This window comes from Anomaloglossus baeobatrachus, chromosome 5 (assembly GCF_048569485.1).
Source record: "Anomaloglossus baeobatrachus isolate aAnoBae1 chromosome 5, aAnoBae1.hap1, whole genome shotgun sequence".
NCBI classification, from domain to species: domain Eukaryota; kingdom Metazoa; phylum Chordata; class Amphibia; order Anura; family Aromobatidae; genus Anomaloglossus; species Anomaloglossus baeobatrachus.
Genome location: NC_134357.1, coordinates 5,825,689 through 5,847,092, shown reverse-complemented (window position 1 = coordinate 5,847,092; position 21,404 = coordinate 5,825,689). Strand labels below are relative to the sequence as shown.

Below are 21,404 nucleotides of genomic sequence, written 5' to 3'. Positions count from 1 at the left end.
TCATACAGCGCCTTATACCGGGGTACAGTCCTCATACAGCCCCTTATACCAGGGTACAGTCCTCATACAGCGCCTTATACCGGGGTACAGTCCTCATACAGCGCCTTATAGCGGGGTACAGTCCTCATACAGCGCCTTATAGCGGGGTACAGTCCTCATACAGCGCCTTATAGCGGGGTACAGTCCTCATACAGCGCCTTATACCGGGGTACAGTCCTCATACAGCCCCTTATACCGGGGGTACAGTCCTCATACAGCGCCTTATACCGGGGTACAGTCCTCATACAGCCCCTTATACCAGGGTACAGTCCTCATACAGCGCCTTATACCGGGGTACAAACATCATAGAGCGCCTTATACCGGGGTACAGTCCTCACAAAATCTGCACCAAGTCTGCAGCGTGTGAACGCTCCCCAGGGCGCGGGGTGCAGCGTGTGTACGCTCCCCAGGGCGCGGTGTGCAGCGTGTGAACTCTCCCCAGGGCGCGGTGTGCAGCGTGTGAACTCTCCCCAGGGCGCGGTGTGCAGCGTGTGAACGCTCCCCAGGGCGCGGTGTGCAGCGTGTGAACGCTCCCCAGGGCGCGGTGTGCAGCGTGTGAACGCTCCCCAGGGCGCGGTGTGCAGCGTGTGCAGGCTCCCCAGGGCGCGGTGTGCAGCGTGTGCAGGCTCCCCAGGGCGCGGTGTGCAGCGTGTGCAGGCTCCCCAGGGCGCGGTGTGCAGCGTGTGCAGGCTCCCCAGGGCGCGGTGTGCAGCGTGTGCAGGCTCCCCAGGGCGCGGTGTGCAGCGTGTGCAGGCTCCCCAGGGCGCGGTGTGCAGCGTGTGCAGGCTCCCCAGGGCGCGGTGTGCAGCGTGTGCAGGCTCCCCAGGGCGCGGTGTGCAGCGTGTGAACGCTCCCAGGGCGCGGTGTGCAGCGTGTGCACGCTTCCCAGGGCGCGGTGTGCAGCGTGTGCAGGCTCCCCAGGGCGCGGTGTGCAGCGTGTGCAGGCTCCCCCAGGGCGCGGTGTGCAGCGTGTGCACGCTCCCCAGGGCGCGGTGTGCAGCGTGTGCACGCTCCCCAGGGCGCGGTGAGTGATTGGCCCGCCCCGCCTTGTCTGTACCGGCCCTCCCCCATGGAGGCGTCAGACATAACGCACCTGCAGATGTAGTTGGTCTTGCAGGCCTCCTGCAGGTTCAGGCAGTTCTGCTTCTCCCGCTCCTCGTAGGAACAGGCCGGGACGATGGTCTGGCGCCTGCGCTCGGAGCAGGCCGTGTCCTTACAGGAGCAGAACAGCATGCCGTAGCTGTGCTTGGCCGGGACCTTGTCGAAGAACTGGCGCAGGGCTTTGTGGCACTTGCGGCGGTTGCACACCTCGTTGGAGATACTGTTCGTGCAGGGCGTGATATAGGAGGAGCGGTACTTCTTACACGTGTCGTCCAGGTTACACGCCTTCGCTGCGTCCAAGCAGTCGTTCCCCTTCGAGATGATCGGCTCTGAAAAGATTAAACACAGGACGACACATTAGTGTATACGGTATATACAGTATATACCGGGGTACGGGGGCGGCTCAGAACGAAGCCAAACATCTGGTGACATCGAAAACTATTTATAATTTCTATTTGCCTCCAAAATCCGCAAAAAAAGGGACAAAACTTGTGTAAAGACAACGAGGAGCGATGAGGGACGTCCGTCCATCATGGACTCACGCCTGACCCCGTGAGCCCGGGCCGCGGTCATCATCTATCAGGCGCTGACACCGCAATGTGACACCTGATACATGACCTCTGCCAATAAACGTGGCCATCATGTGTCTGAGCCACCGAATCCGGAGTGAAAGTGACGCGGGAGCCATCACGAATACAGCGCAAACAATTCACAGGATACATCTCCACAAATCCAGCCACCTCCAGAGCTGCACTCACTATTCTGCTGTTACATTGTGTTTTATCCTCCAGTCACCTCCAGAGCTGCACTCACTATTCTGCTGTTACATTGTGTTTTATCCTCCAGTCACCTCCACAGCTGCACTCACTATTCTGCTGTTACATCGTGCCTTATCCTCCAGTCACCTCCACAGCTGGACTCACTGTTCTGCTGTTACATCATGTTTTATCCTCCAGAGCTGCACTCACTGTTCTGCTGTTACATCGTGTCTTATCCTCCAGTCACCTCCACAGCTGCACTCACTGTTCTGCTGTTACATCATGTTTTATCCTCCAGAGCTGCACTCACTGTTCTGCTGTTACATCGTATCTTATCCTCCAGTCACCTCTAGAGCTGCACTCACTGTTCTGCTGTTACATCATGTTTTATCCTCCAGAGCTGCACTCACTATTCTGCTGTTACATCGTGTCTTATCTTCCAGTCACCTCCAGAGCTGCAGTCAATATTCTGCTGTTACATCATGTCTTATCCTCCAGTCACCTCCAGAGCTGCACTCGCTATTCTGCTGTTACATCGTGTCTTATCCTCCAGTCACCTCCAGAGCTGCAGTCAATATTCTGCTGTTACATCGTGTCTTATCCACCAGTCTCCTCTAGAGCTGCACTCACTATTGAGCTGTTACATTGTGTTTTATCCTCCAGTCACCTCCAGAGCTGCACTCACTATTCTGCTGTTATGTTTAATCCTCCGGTCACATCCAGAGGTAAAACGGTGATCTTATTAGTGGTGGATAGGGTCAGTAAATGGCGCACTTCATTGCTGTATTGGCTCTCCTGAATGCTAAACATTAGCTCATGTGTTTGTGCCTGAACTTGTGAAGCCTCACGGGTTCCCTCCTATGTAGCATCAGATCGAGGGTCCCAATTTGTCTCTACATTTTGCTCTTGTCTGGGGGTACGTCTGTCTCTTTCCTCAGCGTTTCCTCCCCAATCCATCGGGCAGACAGAACGCTTAATTAATCGGAGTTTGGAGACCTACCTAAGATGTTTTGTGTCAGAACCAGGAGAATTGGGCGTCTTATCTCCCTTCACTGACCTCGCATTCATCAGCGCAGTGCCTCTACTGCCACCCTTGTTTGGTGCCTTTGGTTTCCATCCTCAGTTCTGTGTATTCGGGTCCTCGGGGGCACCTGGGGAAGAACCAGTTTCCTCTTCACTCTTCTATTTGGCGTGATGTACTGAACAACCTTAGGTACAAATGCATGGCTGACGAGAGACGATCGGCCGGACCCGGGTGTGAGTGATTTCATTTCATCGTCCTCTAGGAATAGCAAGGTAAAGGTTCTTTCTGGGAAACCAGGTTCTTGGTTCATCGGTCCATACAAGGTACTCGCCGTTATTAACACTGTGGCTTTTCACCTCGAGCTGCCCTCAGCACTCAAAATACACAACGTCTTCCACAGGTCCTTTCTCAAGTGATGTGTCACACCTGTAGAGCTGTCACACCTGTAGAGCTGTCACACCTGTAGAGCTGTCACACCTGTAGAGCTGTCACACCTGCAGAGCTGTCACACCTGCAGAGCTGTCACACCAGTAGAGCTGTCACACCTGTAGAGCTGTCACACCAGTAGAGCTGTCACACCTGTAGAGCTGTCACACCAGTAGAGCTGTCACACCAGTAGAGCTGTCACACCAGTAGAGCTGTCACACCAGTAGAGCTGTCACACCTGTAGAGCTGTCACACCTGTAGAGCTGTCACACCTGTAGAGCTGTCACACCAGTAGAGCTGTCACACCTGTAGAGCTGTCACACCAGTAGAGCTGTCACAACAGTAGAGCTGTCACACCTGTAGAGCTGTCACACCTGCAGAGCTGTCACACCTGCAGAGCTGTCACACCAGTAGAGCTGTCACACCAGTAGAGCTGTCACACCTGTAGAGCTGTCACACCTGTAGAGCTGTCACACCAGTAGAGCTGTCACACCAGTAGAGCTGTCACACCAGTAGAGCTGTCACACCTGTAGAGCTGTCACACCTGTAGAGCTGTCACACCAGTAGAGCTGTCACACCAGTAGAGCTGTCACACCAGTAGAGCTGTCACACCTGTAGAGCTGTCACACCTGTAGAGCTGTCACACCTGTAGAGCTGTCACACCTGTAGAGCTGTCACACCTGTAGAGCTGTCACCTTTTCCACCAGCTCCAATCACTGTTGATGGGAACTTGGAGTTTGAGAGCCAGAATGGCTGAAGGTCACAGCGCCTCGCTGCTGGCAGATTCACTGCTACTACTTGAATAACCTCTTTTTGCTCTTAGTGATGTAAGGGTTAAGCACCCTTTCCTGCCTGGCTGCGGGCTGTAGTTTTCAATCTCAGGTGCGGCTCTTTGGGATAACTCTCCTTCCCTATGTAAGATCAAGTGTTTGATCTGCTGATGCCGGGGATAGAAACTGAATCCTCATTTCTATATGGTCCACTTTGGAAGGAGCGAGCTCTGGAAGAGGTTTGTTGTGTTGGGTGCAGCGATGGCGTTTGCTGCACAGAAGCTGGGTGCAGCGCTTTCCCTTTGTATTTCTATTATTTCCCCTGTCTGTTTTCCTACCCTTGTGTTTCTGTATTATAGTGGTGAGACTAGTGATCTCGTCGGCCTGATCACTAGCCAGGGTGAGTTTAGGGCAAACGAGGGCTTATGAATGTGGTTGGCGACGGTACAGCAGCGGGTGAGTACAGGTGGTGATTGCAGACCGGGGATCGCGTGGGAAGTTAGAGACCGAGAGATCACGCAAGAGGTTAGAGACCGGGAGATCACGCGGGAGGTTAGAGACCGGGAGATCACGCGGGAGGTTAGAGACCGGGAGATCACGCGGGAGGTTAGAGACCGGGAGATCACGCGGGAGGTTAGAGACGGTGGGGATCACATGTGAGGTCATAATTATCTACATCCTCTGCGCTGGTAAAGATGAGTATATATGGCGTAACGTAAACCACATGGAACAACATCAATTATATCAACTAAAAAGAAGAGTCTTTCTCTATAACAACAGAACTATAGAAGAGCCTTTCACGTTACCAACCACGAAGGGCCACGTGCTCTGGGAATGAAGGGCCACGTACTCTGGGAATGAAGGGCCACGTACTCTGGGACTGAAGGGCCACGTGCTCTGGGACTGAAGGGCCACGTACTCTGGGACTGAAGGGCCACGTGCTCTGGGAATGAAGGGCCACGTACTCTGGGAATGAAGGGCCACGTACTCTGGGAATGAAGGGCCACGTACTCTGGGACTGAAGGGCCACGTACTCTGGGACTGAAGGGCCACGTACTCTGGGACTGAAGGGCCACGTACTCTGGGACTGAAGGGCCACGTACTCTGGGAATGAAGGGCCACGTACTCTGGGAATGAAGGGCCACGTGCTCTGGGAATGAGCCGTGTCTGAAGGCTGATGTGGAGGAGGACCGCGTAGTGATGGGGAAGGCGCCACTTTATAGTTATGATCCGCGACCAGTGATATCCGAGCAGTACGGTTACAGGGTTATTATGCTGCACACAGTGATTATTAATGACTCCCCATTGTACCCCCCCTGACGTCAGGGCCGTATTTACCATTAGGCACCCGTGGTCCGGTGCCTAGGGCGGCAGATTGTGAGGGGCGGCACCTTCTGGCAGCAAAAAAAAAAAAAAAAAAATTCTTTTTTTTTTTTTTTTACATTTTTTTTTTTTTTGTGGCCGCCGAGCACAGGGAGCTGATTGACCCCGGAACTGCCGGCGCCTGCACTTCCGGGGTCACAGGCGCGCGCCAATCAGCTCCTTCCTCTGTGCTGCGTCCACTGCTGTGTGGACGTCACATGCAGAGCTCACAGCAGGACGCCGTGGAGGACGCCGTGATGGAAGCCGGTGTCAGAAGAGGATACTCACGTGAGCCAGGAAGATGGCGGCGGGCACTGGAGCAGGTAAGTGGATTCATAAGGAGCGTGGGAGTGTCTCTAATGCAGACCAGAGATCTGCGCATGCGGGGGGGGGAGGCGGCAAAGGCAGATACTGGAGGGAGGCAGAGGCTGAGACTGGGGGGAGGCTGGAGGGAGGCAGAGGCTGAGACTGGGGGGAGGCTGGAGGAAGGCAGAGGCTGAGACTGGGGGGAGGCTGGAGGTAGGCAGAGGCTGAGACTGGAGGGAGGCAGTGGCTGAGACTGGGGGGAGGCTGGAGGGAGGCAGAGGCTGAGACTGGAGAGAGGCAGAGGCTGAGACTGGGGGGAGGCTGGAGGGAGGCAGAGGCTGAGACTGGAGGGAGGCAGAGGCTGAGACTGTGGGGAGGCTGGAGGGAGGCAGAGGCTGAGACTGGGGGAGGCTGGAGGGAGGCAGAGGCAGAGACTGGGGGGGAGGCTGGAGGGAGGCAGAGGCAGAGACTGGGGGGAGGCTGGAGGGAGGCAGAGGCTGAGACTGGGGGAGGCTGGAGAGAGGCAGAGGCTGAGACTGGGGGGAGGCTGGAGGGAGGCAGAGGCAGAGACTGGGGGGAGGCTGGAGGGAGGCAGAGGCTGAGACTGGGGGGAGACTGGAGGGAGGCAGAGGGAGAGACTGTGGGGAGGCTGGAGGGAGGCAGAGGCAGAGACTGGGAAGAGGCTGGAGGGAGGCAGAGGCTGAGACTGGGGGGAGGCTGGAGGGAGGCAGAGGCTGGGGGGAGGCTGGAGGGAGGCAGAGGCAGAGACTGCAGGGAGGCAGAGGCTGAGACTGGGGGGAGGCTGGAGGGAGGCAGAGGCTGAGACTGGAGAGAGGCAGAGGCTGAGACTGGGGGGAGGTTGGAGGGAGGCAGAGGCTGAGACTGGAGGGAGGCAGAGGCTGAGACTGTGGGGAGGCTGGAGGGAGGCAGAGACTGGGGGGAGGCTGGAGGGAGGCAGAGGCAGAGACTGGGGGAGGCTGGAGGGAGGCAGAGGCTGAGACTGGGGGGAGGTTGGAGGGAGGCAGAGGCTGAGACTGAGGGAGGCAGAGGCTGAGACTGTGGGGAGGCTGGAGGGAGGCAGAGGCTGAGACTGGGGGAGGCTGGAGGGAGGCAGAGGCAGAGACTGGGGGGAGGCTGGAGGGAGGCAGAGGCAGAGACTGGGGGGAGGCTGGAGGGAGGCAGAGGCAGAGACTGGGGGGAGGCTGGAGGGAGGCAGAGGCTGAGACTGGGGGGAGGCTGGAGAGAGGCAGAGGCTGAGACTGGGGGGAGGCTGGAGGGAGGCAGAGGCAGAGACTGGGGGGAGGCTGGAGGGAGGCAGAGGCAGAGACTGGGGGGAGGCTGGAGGGAGGCAGAGGCAGAGACTGGGGGGAGGCTGGAGGGAGGCAGAGACTGGGGGGAGGCTGGAGGGAGGCAGAGGCTGAGACTGGGGGGAGGCTGGAGGGAGGCAGAGGCAGAGACTGGGGGGAGGCTGGAGGGAGGCAGAGGCAGAGACTGGAGGGAGGCAGAGGCTGAGACTGGAGGGAGGCAGAGGCTGAGACTGGGGGGAGGCTGGAGGGAGGCAGAGGCTGAGACTGGGGGGAGGTTGGAGGGAGGCAGAGGCTGAGACTGGAGGGAGGCAGAGGCTGAGACTGTGGGGAGGCTGGATGGAGGCAGAGGCTGAGACTGGGGGGAGGCTGGAGGGAGGCAGAGGCTGAGACTGGAGAGAGGCAGAGGCTGAGACTGGGGGGAGGTTGGAGGGAGGCAGAGGCTGAGACTGGAGGGAGGCAGAGGCTGAGACTGTGGGGAGGCTGGAGGGAGGCAGAGGCTGAGACTGGGGGAGGCTGGAGGGAGGCAGAGGCAGAGACTGGGGGGAGGCTGGAGGGAGGCAGAGGCAGAGACTGGGAAGAGGCTGGAGGGAGGCAGAGGCTGAGACTGGGGGAGGCTGGAGAGAGGCAGAGGCTGAGACTGGGAGGAGGCTGGAGGGAGGCAGAGACTGGAGGGAGGCAGAGGCAGAGACTGGGGGGAAGCTGGAGGGAGGCAGAGGCAGAGACTGGGGGGAGGCTGGAGGGAGGCAGAGGCAGAGACTGGGGGGAGGTTGGAGGGAGGCAGAGGCTGAGACTGGAGGGAGGCAGAGGCTGAGACTGTGGGGAGGCTGGAGGGAGGCAGAGGATGAGACTGGGGGAGGCTGGAGGGAGGCAGAGGCAGAGACTGGGGGGAGGCTGGAGGGAGGCAGAGGCAGAGACTGGGGGGAGGCTGGAGGGAGGCAGAGGCTGAGACTGGGGGGAGGCTGGAGAGAGGCAGAGGCTGAGACTGGGGGGAGGCTGGAGGGAGGCAGAGACTGGGGGGAGGCTGGAGGGAGGCAGAGACTGGGGGGGAGGCTGGAGGGAGGCAGAGGCAGAGACTGGGGGGAGGCTGGAGGGAGGCAGAGTCAGAGACTGGGGGGAGGCTGGAGGGAGGCAGAGGCAGAGACTGGGGGAGGCTGGAGGGAGGCAGAGGCTGAGACTGGAGGGAGGCTGAGACTGGGGGGAGGCTGGAGGGAGACTGAGGCTGAGACTGGGGGGAGGCTGAGGCTGAGACTGGAGGGAGGCTGAGGCTGAGACTGGGGGGAGGCTGGAGGGAGGCAGAGGCAGAGACTGGGGGGAGGCTGGAGGGAGGCAGAGGCAGAGACTGGGGGGAGGCTGGAGGGAGGCTGAGGCTGAGACTGGAGGGAGGCAGAGGCTGAGACTGGAGGGAAGCAGAGGCTGAGACTTGAGGGAGGCAGAGGCTGAGACTGGAGGGAGGCTGAGACTGGAGGGAGGCTGAGACTGGGGGGAGGCTGGAGGGAGGCAGAGGCAGAGACTGGGGGGAGGTTGGAGGGAGGCAGAGGCAGAGACTGGGGGGAGGCTGGAGGGAGGCTGAGGCTGAGACTGGAGGGAGGCTGAGACTTGAGGGAGGCTGAGGCTGAGACTGGAGGGAGGCTGGAGGGAGGCTGAGGCGGAGACTGGGGCAGGCTGAGGCTGGGGGGAGGCAAAGGCTGAGACTAGGGAAGAGAGGCTGATGCTGAGGGAAGATAGAGGCTGATGCTGGGGGAGAGAGGCTGATGCTGGGGGAGTGGGAGAGAGGGGCTAATGCTAGAGACAGAGGACAAGGGATGAGGGATAGTGCAATGACAAAATCGATTGGGTGGGGGGAGTGTAAGGACTCAGAATAAGAGGGGGCAGTATTGGGAGCTCATTGTGAAGAAGGGGCAGCATGTGTGGGATCAGTATGGAGTGGAGCAATGTAGGGGAGTCAATATCAAGAGTGGGGTAGTGTGTGTGTGGGGGGTCTCAGCATAAGCGTTAGTGTGGTGGTCTTAGCATGAGTGGGGCAACATGAAGGTCTCATTATGGAAAAGAGGAAGGCAGCATTAGGAGCTCATGGAGAGGGACAGCATGCATGGGACCTTGTGAGAAGGGGGCAGCATGCATGGGACACTGAGGAGGGGGCAGCATGCATGAGACATTGTGAGGAGGGGGCAGCATGCATGGGACACTGAGGAGGGGGCAGCATGCATGAGACATTGTGAGGAGGGAGCAGCATGCATGGGACATTGTGAGGAAGGAGCAGCATGCATGGGACATTGTGAGGAGGGAGCATCAAGCATGGGACATTGTGAGGAGGGAGCAGCATGCATGGGACATTGTGAGGAGGGAGCAGCATGCATGGGACATTGTGAGGCGGGGGCAGCATGCATGAGACATTGTGAGGAGGGAGCAGCATGCATGGGACATTGTGAGGAGGGGGCAGCATGCATGGGACATTGTGAGGAGGGAGCAGCATTCATGGGACATTGTGAGGAGGGAGCAGCATGCATGGGACATTGTGAGGAAGGAGCAGCATGCATGGGACATTGTGAGGAGGGAGCATCAAGCATGGGACATTGTGAGGAGGGAGCAGCATGCATGGGACATTGTGAGGCGGGGGCAGCATGCATGGGACATTGTGAGGAGGGGGCAGCATGCATGGGACATTGTGAGGAGGGAGCAGCATACATGAGACATTGTGAGGAGGGAGCAGCATTCATGGGACATTGTGAGGAGGGAGCAGAATACATGAGACATTGTGAGGAGGGGGCAGCATGCATGAGACATTGTGAGGAGGGAGCAGCATGCATGGGACATTGTGAGGAGGGGCAGCATGCATGGGACATTGTGAGGAGGGAGCAGCATGCATGGGACATTGTGAAGAGGGGGCAGCATGCATGGGACATTGTGAGGAGAGAGCAGCATGCATGGGACATTGTGAGGAGGGGGCAGCATGCATGGGACATTGTGAGGAGGGAGCAGCATGCATGGGACATTGTGAGGAGGGGGCAGCATGCATGGGACATTGTGAGGAGGGGGCAGCATGCATGGGACATTGTGAGGAGGGAGCAGCATGCATGGGACATTGTGAGGAGGGAGCAGCATGCATGGGACATTGTGAGGAGGGGGCAGCATGCATGGGACATTGTGAGGAGGGGGCAGCATGCATGGGACATTGTGAGGAGGGGGCAGCATGCAAGGGACATTGTGAGGAGGGGGCAGCATGCAAGGGACATTGTGAGGAGGGAGCAGCATGCATGGGACATTGTGAGGAGGGGGCAGCATGCATGGGACATTGTGAGGAGGGGGCAGCATGCATGGGACATTGTGAGGAGGGGGCAGCATGCATGGGACATTGTGAGGCGGGGGCAGCTTGCATGGGACATTGTGAGGAGGGAGCAGCATGCATGGGACATTGTGACGAGGGGGCAGCATGCATGGGACATTGTGAGGAGGGGGCAGCATACATGGGACATTGTGAGGAGGGGGCAGCATGCATGGGACATTGTGAGGAGGGGGCAGCATGCATGGGACATTGTGAGGAGGAGGCAGCATGCATGGGACATTGTGAGGAGGGGGCAGCATGCATGGGACATTGTGAGGAGGGGGCAGCATGCATGGGACATTGTGAGGAGGGGGCAGCATGCATGGGACATTGTGAGGAGGGGGCAGCATGCATGGGACATTGTGAGGAGGGGGCAGCAAAGCATGGGACATTGTCCTCACATCATGCTGCTCCCTCCTCACAATGTACAGATCATATTTCATAATCGAGGAAGGTGTGGTGCATATACAGTAGTTTATAAGGGAGGGCAGTGTGTAGTTTATTAGGGGCAGTGTCACAGTCACAGTATATAAGTGGGGACGGTGTGGTGGGAATATTTTATACTCATGCTATGTTTTGATGTGCCTGTGGTGATTCCCATTGGGGGGGGGGGGTTCGTTTCTTATTGATATTTTTTAAAGTGTGCTACAGAGTAGATCTGCCTTAAACAGATGTCGTGTGCGAAAACTCAGTTTTACGTTGTCACTAAGGGGCGCGACCACTTAAAGTGCCTAGGGCAGCACGAAGGCAAAATACAGCCCTGCCTGACGTAATACATGCGCTGGGCCCCCAGTGTAATGTGAGCGGACTCTCAGCCACTATAGAATATGACCCAGGGCCACAGATATATCACCAGGCTTCTGTGTTCCTGTAGCCGGATCTCCTGTACCAGGGGGTGAGCAGCACTGACCCCGGCCAGGAGCATGACATCACTAGAAAGGGGAGGGGATTCAGCAGAACAGTGATGACATCACAGCAGCTTCCAGCCTGAGCAGGAGACCGAGGCTTCAGCCCCGCGTGATTACAGGAAACCACGCAGAAAATCTTCACACGCCGGCCGCCCGCACCCGAGGATCCTGCTGCACGGCACACGCCAAATCTGGCAGAAGTTTGTAAGGATTGTTAATTACAAACACATGGAGCAACCGGCAGAAAGAAGACTAAGGAAGAGCGGACACTGTCACCCGGAGCTGAGGACACAAACCAGAGGACCAGAGCGGATCTCGCTATCATGACGCAGAATGCCACCGCGGCCACCATTAATCATCAGCACAGACGATATACTGTGAGACCGCCGTACAAGACGTAACAATGCACAGAAAGAGAAAAGCGGTACTGTGCAGTGTATATATACAGAATAATACAGACACTGAGGATTACACCCAGTATACAGGACAGGAGAAGTGGTACTGTGCGGTGTATATATACAGGATAATACAGATACTGAGGATTACACCCAGTATACAGGACAGGAGAAGTGGTACTGTGCAGTGTATATATACAGAATAATACAGATACTGAGGATTACACCCAGTATACAGGACAGGAGAAGTGGTACTGTGCAGTGTATGTATATACAGAATAATACAGATACTGAGGATTACACCCAGTATACAGGACAGGAGAAGTGGTACTGTGCGGTGTATATATACAGAATAATACAGATACTGAGGATTACACCCAGTATACAGGACAGGAGAAGTGGTACTGTGCGGTGTATATATACAGAATAATACAGATACTGAGGATTACACCCAGTATACAGGATCGGAGAAGTGGTACTGTGCAGTGTATATATACAGAATAATACAGACACTGAGGATTACACCCAGTATACAGGACAGGAGAAGTGGTACTGTGCGGTGTATATATACAGAATAATACAGATACTGAGGATTACACCCAGTATACAGGACAGGAGAAGTGGTACTGTGCAGTGTATATATACAGAATAATACAGACACTGAGGATTACACCCAGTATACAGGACAGGAGAAGTGGTACTGTGCAGTGTATATATAGAATAATACAGATACTGAGGATTACACCCAGTATACAGGACAGGAGAAGTGGTACTGTGCAGTGTATATATATACAGAATAATACAGGTACTGAGGATTACACCTAGTATACAGGACAGGAGAAGTGGTACTGTGCAGTGTATATATATACAGAATAATACAGATACTGAGGATTACACCCAGTATACAGGACAGGAGAAGTGGTACTGTGCAGTGTATATATACAGAATAATACAGACTCTGAGGATTACACCCAGTATACAGGACAGGAGGAGTGGTACTGTGCAGTGTATATATACAGAATAATACAGATACTGAGGATTACACCCAGTATACAGGACAGGAGAAGTGGTACTGTGCAGTGTATATATACAGAATAATACAGACTCTGAGGATTACACCCAGTATACAGGACAGGAGAAGTGGTACTGTGCAGTGTATATATACAGAATAATACAGGTACTGAGGATTACACCCAGTATACAGGACAGGAGAAGTGGTACTGTGCAGTGTATATACAGAATAATACAGATACTGAGGATTACACCCAGTATACAGGACAGGAGAAGTGGTACTGTGCAGTGTATATATACAGAATAATACAGACTCTGAGGATTACACCCAGTATACAGGACAGGAGAAGTGGTACTGTGTAGTGTATATATACAGAATAATACAGGTACTGAGGATTACACCCAGTATACAGGACAGGAGAAGTGGTACTGTGCAGTGTATATATACAGAATAATACAGACACTGAGGATTACACCCAGTATACAGGACAGGAGAAGTGGTACTGTGCAGTGTGTATATACAGAATAATACAGATACTGAGGATTACACCCAGTATACAGAACAGGAGAAGTGGTACTGTGCAGTGTATATATACAGAATAATACAGATACTGAGGATTACACCCAGTATACAGGACAGGAGAAGTGGTACTGTGCAGTGTATATATACAGAATAATACAGATACTGAGGATTACACCCAGTATACAGGACAGGAGAAGTGGTACTGTGCAGTGTATATATACAGAATAATACAGATACTGAGGATTACACCCAGTATACAGGACAGGAGAAGTGGTACTGTGCAGTGTATATATACAGAATAATACAGGTACTGAGGATTACACCCAGTATACAGGACAGGAGAAGTGGTACTGTGCAGTGTATATATACAGAATAATACAGATACTGAGGATTACACCCAGTATACAGGACAGGAGAAGTGGTACTGTGCAGTGTATATATGCAGAATAATACAGATACTGAGGATTACACCCAGTATACAGGACAGGAGAAGTGGTACTGTGCAGTGTATATATACAGATACTGAGGATTACACCCAGTATACAGAACAGGAGAAGTGGTACTGTGCAGTGTATATATACAGAATAATACAGATACTGAGGATTACACCCAGTATACAGAACAGGAGAAGTGGTACTGTGCAGTGTATATATACAGAATAATACAGATACTGAGGATTACACCCTGTATACAGAACAGGAGAAGTGATACTGTGCAGTGTATATATACAGAATAATACAGGTACTGAGGATTACACCCAGTATACAGGACAGGAGGAGTGGTACTGTGCAGTGTATATATACAGAATAATACAGACACTAAGGATTACACCCAGTATACAGAACAGGAGAAGTGATACTGTGCAGTGTATATATACAGAATAATACAGGTACTGAGGATTACACCCAGTATACAGGACGAGTGGTACTGTGCAGTGTATATATACAGAATAATACAGACACTGAGGATTACACCCTGCATACAGGACAGGAGAAGTGGTACTGTGCAGTGTATATATACAGATACTGAGGATTACACCCAGTATACAGAACAGGAGAAGTGGTACTGTGCAGTGTATATATACAGAATAATACAGATACTGAGGATTACACCCAGTATACAGAACAGGAGAAGTGGTACCGTGCAGTGTATATATACAGAATAATACAGATACTGAGGATTACACCCTGTATACAGAACAGGAGAAGTGATACTGTGCAGTGTATATATACAGAATAATACAGGTACTGAGGATTACACCCAGTATACAGGACAGGAGGAGTGGTACTGTGCAGTGTATATATACAGAATAATACAGACACTGAGGATTACACCCAGTATACAGGACAGGAGAAGTGGTACTGTGCAGTGTATATATACAGAATAATACAGATACTGAGGATTACACCCTGTATACAGAACAGGAGAAGTGATACTGTGCAGTGTATATATACAGAATAATACAGGTACTGAGGATTACACCCAGTATACAGGACAGGAGGAGTGGTACTGTGCAGTGTATATATACAGAATAATACAGACACTGAGGATTACACCCAGTATACAGGACAGGAGAAGTGGTACTGTGCAGTGTATATATACAGAATAATACAGATACTGAGGATTACACCCAGTATACAGGACAGGAGGAGTGGTACTGTGCAGTGTATATATACAGAATAATACAGACACTGAGGATTACACCCAGTATACAGGACAGGAGAAGTGGTACTGTGCAGTGTATATATACAGAATAATACAGATACTGAGGATTACACCCAGTATACAGGACAGGAGGAGTGGTACTGTGCAGTGTATATATACAGAATAATACAGACACTGAGGATTACACCCTGTATACAGAACAGGAGAAGTGGTACTGTGCAGTGTATATATACAGAATAATACAGATACTGAGGACTACACCCAGTATACAGGACAGGAGAAGTGGTACTGTGCAGTGTATATATACAGAATAATACAGACACTGAGGATTACACCCTGTATACAGAACAGGAGGAGTGGTACTGTGCAGTGTATATATACAGAATAATACAGACACTGAGGATTACACCCTGTATACAGAAGTGTATACAGGAGAAATGGTACTACGCGGTTTTGACGGCACTGCGCTTGGCTAATATTTTGAGGACGTCCTGCTCATGATGATTACCCGTTTAATGGCCATATCCCGATCCATTACGGATGCATTAGGCTTTGGAGCGACCCCAGCGGTGAGGATTCCTGCTGTGGGCAGATGAACTGGTCTTGTTAAACATCCAGCTGTATTGAATATAACAATGCCGCTAAGTGACTGCAGCGAGGGCGCAGGATCAATGACCACGACCCTCAGTGGGGAGAGGAGGACACGATGTTGGGATCATTGGACAATATTTCTGCCTTATTTTGCTCCGGGTTTTCTTGTGCGTCGTCCTGAAGATACTAATGACAGAAGTTCTGTCTCTTCAGGATATAAGTGGTCAGAGCCTCTGCAGTCACTGAAGGCTGCACGCAGGGTTAATAATCAGTTATTCTCACCCGAAAGGTAAAGTCTGGGATCGATCAGACATCACATGGGGATCCGACCTATAGGATCACTCTGTGCAGAACGAAACCTACCAGATCTGCCCCATTGTCCAGATCTGATCCAGTTCTGCTGTCACAGCTGAGGGGTTGTTACAATGTATGAGGTCAGGGTCTGCTCTCACAGCTGAGGGGTTGTTACAATGTATGAGGTCAGGGTCTGCTGTCACAGCTGAGGGGTTGTTACAATGTATGAGGTCAGGGTCTGCTGTCACAGCTGAGGGGTTGTTACAATGTATGAGGTCAGGGTCTGCTCTCACAGCTGAGGGGTTGTTACAATGTATGATGTCAGGGTCTGCTGTCACAGCTGAGGGGTTGTTACAATGTATGAGGTCAGGGTCTGCTCTCACAGCTGAGGGGTTGTTACAATGTATGATGTCAGGGTCTGCTCTCACAGCTGAGGGGTTGTTACAATGTATGAGGTCAGGGTCTGCTGTCACAGCTGAGGGGTTGTTACAATGTATGAGGTCAGGGTCTGCTGTCACAGCTGAGGGGTTGTTACAATGTATGAGGTCAGGGTCTGCTGTCACAGCTGAGGGGTTGTTACAATGTATGAGGTCAGGGTCTGCTGTCACAGCTGAAGGGTTGTTACAATGTATGAGGTCAGGGTCTGCTGTCACAGCTGAGGGGTTGTTACAATGTATGAGGTCAGGGTCTGCTGTCACAGCTGAAGGGTTGTTACAATGTATGAGGTCAGGGTCTGCTGTCACAGCTGAGGGGTTGTTACAATGTATGAGGTCAGGGTCTGCTGTCACAGCTGAGGGGTTGTTACAATGTATGATGTCAGGGTCTGCTCTCACAGCTGAGGGGTTGTTACAATGTATGCGGTCAGGGTCTGCTGTCACAGCTGAGGGGTTGTTACAATGTATGAGGTCAGGGTCTGCTGTCACAGCTGAGGGGTTGTTACAATGTATGAGGTCAGGGTCTGCTGTCACAGCTGAGGGGTTGTTACAATGTATGAGGTCAGGGTCTGCTGTCACAGCTGAGGGGTTGTTACAATGTATGAGGTCAGGGTCTGCTGTCACAGCTGAGGGGTTGTTACAATGTATGCGGTCAGGGTCTGCTGTCACAGCTGAGGGGTTGTTACAATGTATGAGGTCAGGGTCTGCTCTCACAGCTGAGGGGTTGTTACAATGTATGAGGTCAGGGTCTGCTGTCACAGCTGAGGGGTTGTTACAATGTATGCGGTCAGGGTCTGCTGTCACAGCTGAGGGGTTGTTACAATGTATGAGGTCAGGGTCTGCTGTCACAGCTGAGGGGTTGTTACAATGTATGCGGTCAGGGTCTGCTGTCACAGCTGAGGGGTTGTTACAATGTATGAGGTCAGGGTCTGCTGTCACAGCTGAGGGGTTGTTACAATGTATGAGGTCAGGGTCTGCTGTCACAGCTGAGGGGTTGTTACAATGTATGAGGTCAGGGTCTGCTGTCACAGCTGAGGGGTTGTTACAATGTATGAGGTCAGGGTCTGCTGTCACAGCTGAGGGGTTGTTACAATGTATGAGGTCAGGGTCTGCTGTCACAGCTGAGGGGTTGTTACAATGTATGAGGTCAGGGTCTGCTGTCACAGCTGAGGGGTTGTTACAATGTATGATGTCAGGGTCTGCTGTCACAGCTGAGGGGTTGTTACAATGTATGAGGTCAGGGTCTGCTGTCACAGCTGAGGGGTTGTTACAATGTATGAGGTCAGGGTCTGCTGTCACAGCTGAGGGGTTGTTACAATGTATGAGGTCAGGGTCTGCTCTCACAGCTGAGGGGTTGTTACAATGTATGAGGTCAGGGTCTGCTCTCACAGCTGAGGGGTTGTTACAATGTATGATGTCAGGGTCTGCTCTCACAGCTGAGGGGTTGTTACAATGTATGAGGTCAGGGTCTGCTGTCACAGCTGAGGGGTTGTTACAATGTATGAGGTCAGGGTCTGCTGTCACAGCTGAGGGGTTGTTACAATGTATGAGGTCAGGGTCTGCTGTCACAGCTGAGGGGTTGTTACAATGTATGAGGTCAGGGTCTGCTGTCACAGCTGAGGGGTTGTTACAATGTATGATATCAGGGTCTGCTCTCACAGCTGAGGGGTTGTTACAATGTATGAGGTCAGGGTCTGCTGTCACAGCTGAAGGGTTGTTACAATGTATGAGGTCAGGGTCTGCTGTCACAGCTGAATGGTTGTTACAATGTATGAGGTCAGGGTCTGCTCTCACAGCTGAGGGGTTGTTACAATGTATGAGGTCAGGGTCTGCTCTCACAGCTGAGGGGTTGTTACAATGTATGAGGTCAGGGTCTGCTGTCACAGCTGAGGGGTTGTTACAATGTATGAGGTCAGGGTCTGCTGTCACAGCTGAGGGGTTGTTACAATGTATGAGGTCAGGGTCTGCTGTCACAGCTGAGGGGTTGTTACAATGTATGAGGTCAGGGTCTGCTGTCACAGCTGAGGGGTTGTTACAATGTATGAGGTCAGGGTCTGCTGTCACAGCTGAGGGGTTGTTACAATGTATGAGGTCAGGGTCTGCTGTCACAGCTGAGGGGTTGTTACAATGTATGAGGTCAGGGTCTGCTGTCACAGCTGAGGGGTTGTTACAATGTATGAGGTCAGCAGAGGATCTGTGCTGATACACTGTAACAGTTCGGATGTGTCGGGGTCTTTATGGCCATTGAGGCTGGTGCCAGATGCAGGTATCTTTCGGGTATTGGGGCGCTGCGCGGTTGCACATCGGGGACCCCCGTTACACGGATCACATCGAGCTCCACTGGAATTTATCATTGCATTCCATATAATAACGATGAAATCCCCTCAAATTACAGACCTGGGGCACAAGTGAAGGAAAAAGGGCAAGGAATGTGCAATGTGATGATAGCGATGTGTGTTATGTCGCGGTCTCCGTGTGATTAGGGGTGTGCACGGCGGATTACACTAATGCACGGTGACAGTTCGGTGTTAATCTTGGGGGCGTTGCGGTCGCTCTGTGTCAGGATGAAGCGTTTTCCGCGCAGCGCAGATAATTGAGCTGTTACAGCCGCTGCAATCATTACATTTCTAATTAACCTCTGATCGCTACACACTCAGCGCTGCGGAGCCGCTCTGCACCGCGGGGTGACACAGGTGTGCGACGAGGTCCACGGTGCAGATCCACGGTGCAGATCCACGGTGCAGACTGCGACCACCACTATATATACCGTGCTGCAGATGGAACTTATCACACACAGGGATGGCACAGGAAACCTGGAGGGGGACAATGGCTGAGCGTCCAATACTTTGCCTCACAAGTGCAACAAAACACAAAAATAAGAGAAAGTAGGGTAAACTTTCCCTTCCCCAGACACAGCATCCCTTCCCTTCCCCAGACACAGCATCCTTTCCCTTCCCCAGACACAGCATCCCTTCCTTTCCCCAGACACAGCATCCCTTCCTTTCCCCAGACACAGCATCCCTTCCCTTCCCCAGACACAGCATCCCTTCCCTTCTCCAGACACAGCATCCCTTCCCTTCCCCAGACACAGCATCTCTTCCCTTCCCCAGACACAGCATCCCTTCCCTTCCCCAGACACAGCATCCCTTCCCTTCTGCAGACACAGCATCCCTTCCCTTCCCCAGACACAGCATCCCTTCCCTTCCCCAGACACAGCATCCCTTCCCTTCCCCAGACACAGCATCCCTTCCCTTCTGCAGACACAGCATCCCTTCCCTTCCCCAGACACAGCATCCCTTCCCTTCTCCAGACACAGCATCCCTTCCCTTCTACAGACACAGCATCCCTTCCCTTCTCCAGACACAGCATCCCTTCCCTTCCCCAGACACAGCATCCCTTCCCTTCTCCAGACACAGCATCCCTTCCCTTCCCCAGACACAGCATCCCTTCCCTTCCCCAGACACAGCATCCCTTCCCTTCCCTTCCCCAGACACAGCATCCCTTCCCTTCTCCAGACACAGCATCCCTTCCCTTCTCCAGACACAGCATCCCTTCCTTTCCCCAGACACAGCATCCCTTCCCTTCTCCAGACACAGCATCCCTTCCCTTCTCCAGACACAGCATCCCTTCCTTTCCCCAGACACAGCATCCCTTCCTTTCCCCAGACACAGCATCCCTTCCCTTCCCCAGACACAGCATCCCTTCCCTTCCTTAGACACAGCATCCCTTCTCCAGACACAGCATCCCTTCCTTCCTTAGACACAGCATCCCTTCCCTTCTCCAGACACAGCATCCCTTCCCTTCCCCAGACACAGCATCCCTTCTCCAGACACAGCATCCCTTCCCTTCTCCAGACACAGCATCCCTTCTCCAGACACAGCATCCTTTCTCCAGACACCGCATCCCTTCTCCAGACACAGCATCCCTTCCCCAGACACAGCATCCCTTCCCCAGACACAGCATCCCTTCCCCAGACACAGCATCCCTTCCCCAGACACAGCATCCCTTCCCCAGACAGAACATCCCTTCCCTTCCCCAGACACAGCACCCCTTCCCTTCTCCAGACACAGCATCCCTTCTCCAGACACAGCATCCCTTCTCCAGACACAGCATCCCTTCTCCAGACACAGCATCCCTTCTCCAGACACAGCATCCCTTCTCCAGACACAGCATCCCTTCTCCAGACACAACATCCCTTCTCCAGACACAGCATCCCTTCCCCAGACACAGCATCCCTTCCCCAGACACAGCATCCCTTCCCTTCCCCAGACACAGCATCCCTTCCCTTCCCCAGACACAGCATCCCTTCCCTTCCCCAGACACAGCATCCCTTCCCTTCCCCAGACACAGCATCCCTTCCTTTCTTAGACACAGCATCCCTTCCCTTCTCCAGACACAGCATCCCTTCCCTTACCCAGACACAGCATTCCTTCTCCAGACACAGCATCCCTTCCCTTCTCCAGACACAGCATCCCTTCTCCAGACACAGCATCCCTTCTCCAGACACAGCATCCCTTCTCCAGACACAGCATCCCTTCTCCAGACACAGCATCCCTTCCCCAGACACAGCATCCCTTCCCCAGACACAGCATCCCTTCCTTCCTTAGACACAGCATCCCTTCCCTTCTCCAGACACAGCATCCCTTCCCTTCCCCAGACAGAACATCCCTTCCCTTCCCCAGACACAGCATCCCTTCCCTTCCCCAGACACAGCATCCCTTCCCTTCCCCAGACACAGCATCCCTTCCTTCCTTAGACACATCATCCCTTCCCTTCTCCAGACACAGCATCCCTTCCCTTCCCCAGACACAGCATCCCTTCCTTCCTTAGACACAGCATCCCTTCCCTTCTCCAGACACAGCATCCCTTCCCTTCCCCAGACAGAACATCCCTTCCCTTCCCCAGACACAGCATCCCTTCCCTTCCCCAGACACAGCATCCCTTCCCTTCCCCAGACACAGCATCCCTTCCTTCCTTAGACACATCATCCCTTCCCTTCTCCAGACACAGCATCCCTTCCCTTCCCCAGACACAGCATCCCTTCCTTCCTTAGACACATCATCCCTTCCCTTCCCCAGACACAGCATCCCTTCCCTTCTCCAGACACAGCATCCCTTCCTTCCTTAGACACAGCATCCCTTCCCTTCTCCAGACACAGCATCCCTTCC

General features: G+C 53.5%; 1 protein-coding gene across 1 annotated transcript in view; it reads right to left on the bottom strand.

Annotated features, from left to right (window-relative positions):
* Window positions 1-21,404, bottom strand: part of GFRA1 (GDNF family receptor alpha 1) — a 156,230-nt gene that overhangs the window by 32,167 nt on the left and 102,659 nt on the right. The window contains exon 4 of the mRNA XM_075348148.1: window positions 1,133-1,469. Within this exon, the coding sequence (XP_075204263.1) occupies window positions 1,133-1,469 (337 nt within the window). The remainder of the gene's footprint in view (window positions 1-1,132; window positions 1,470-21,404) is intronic.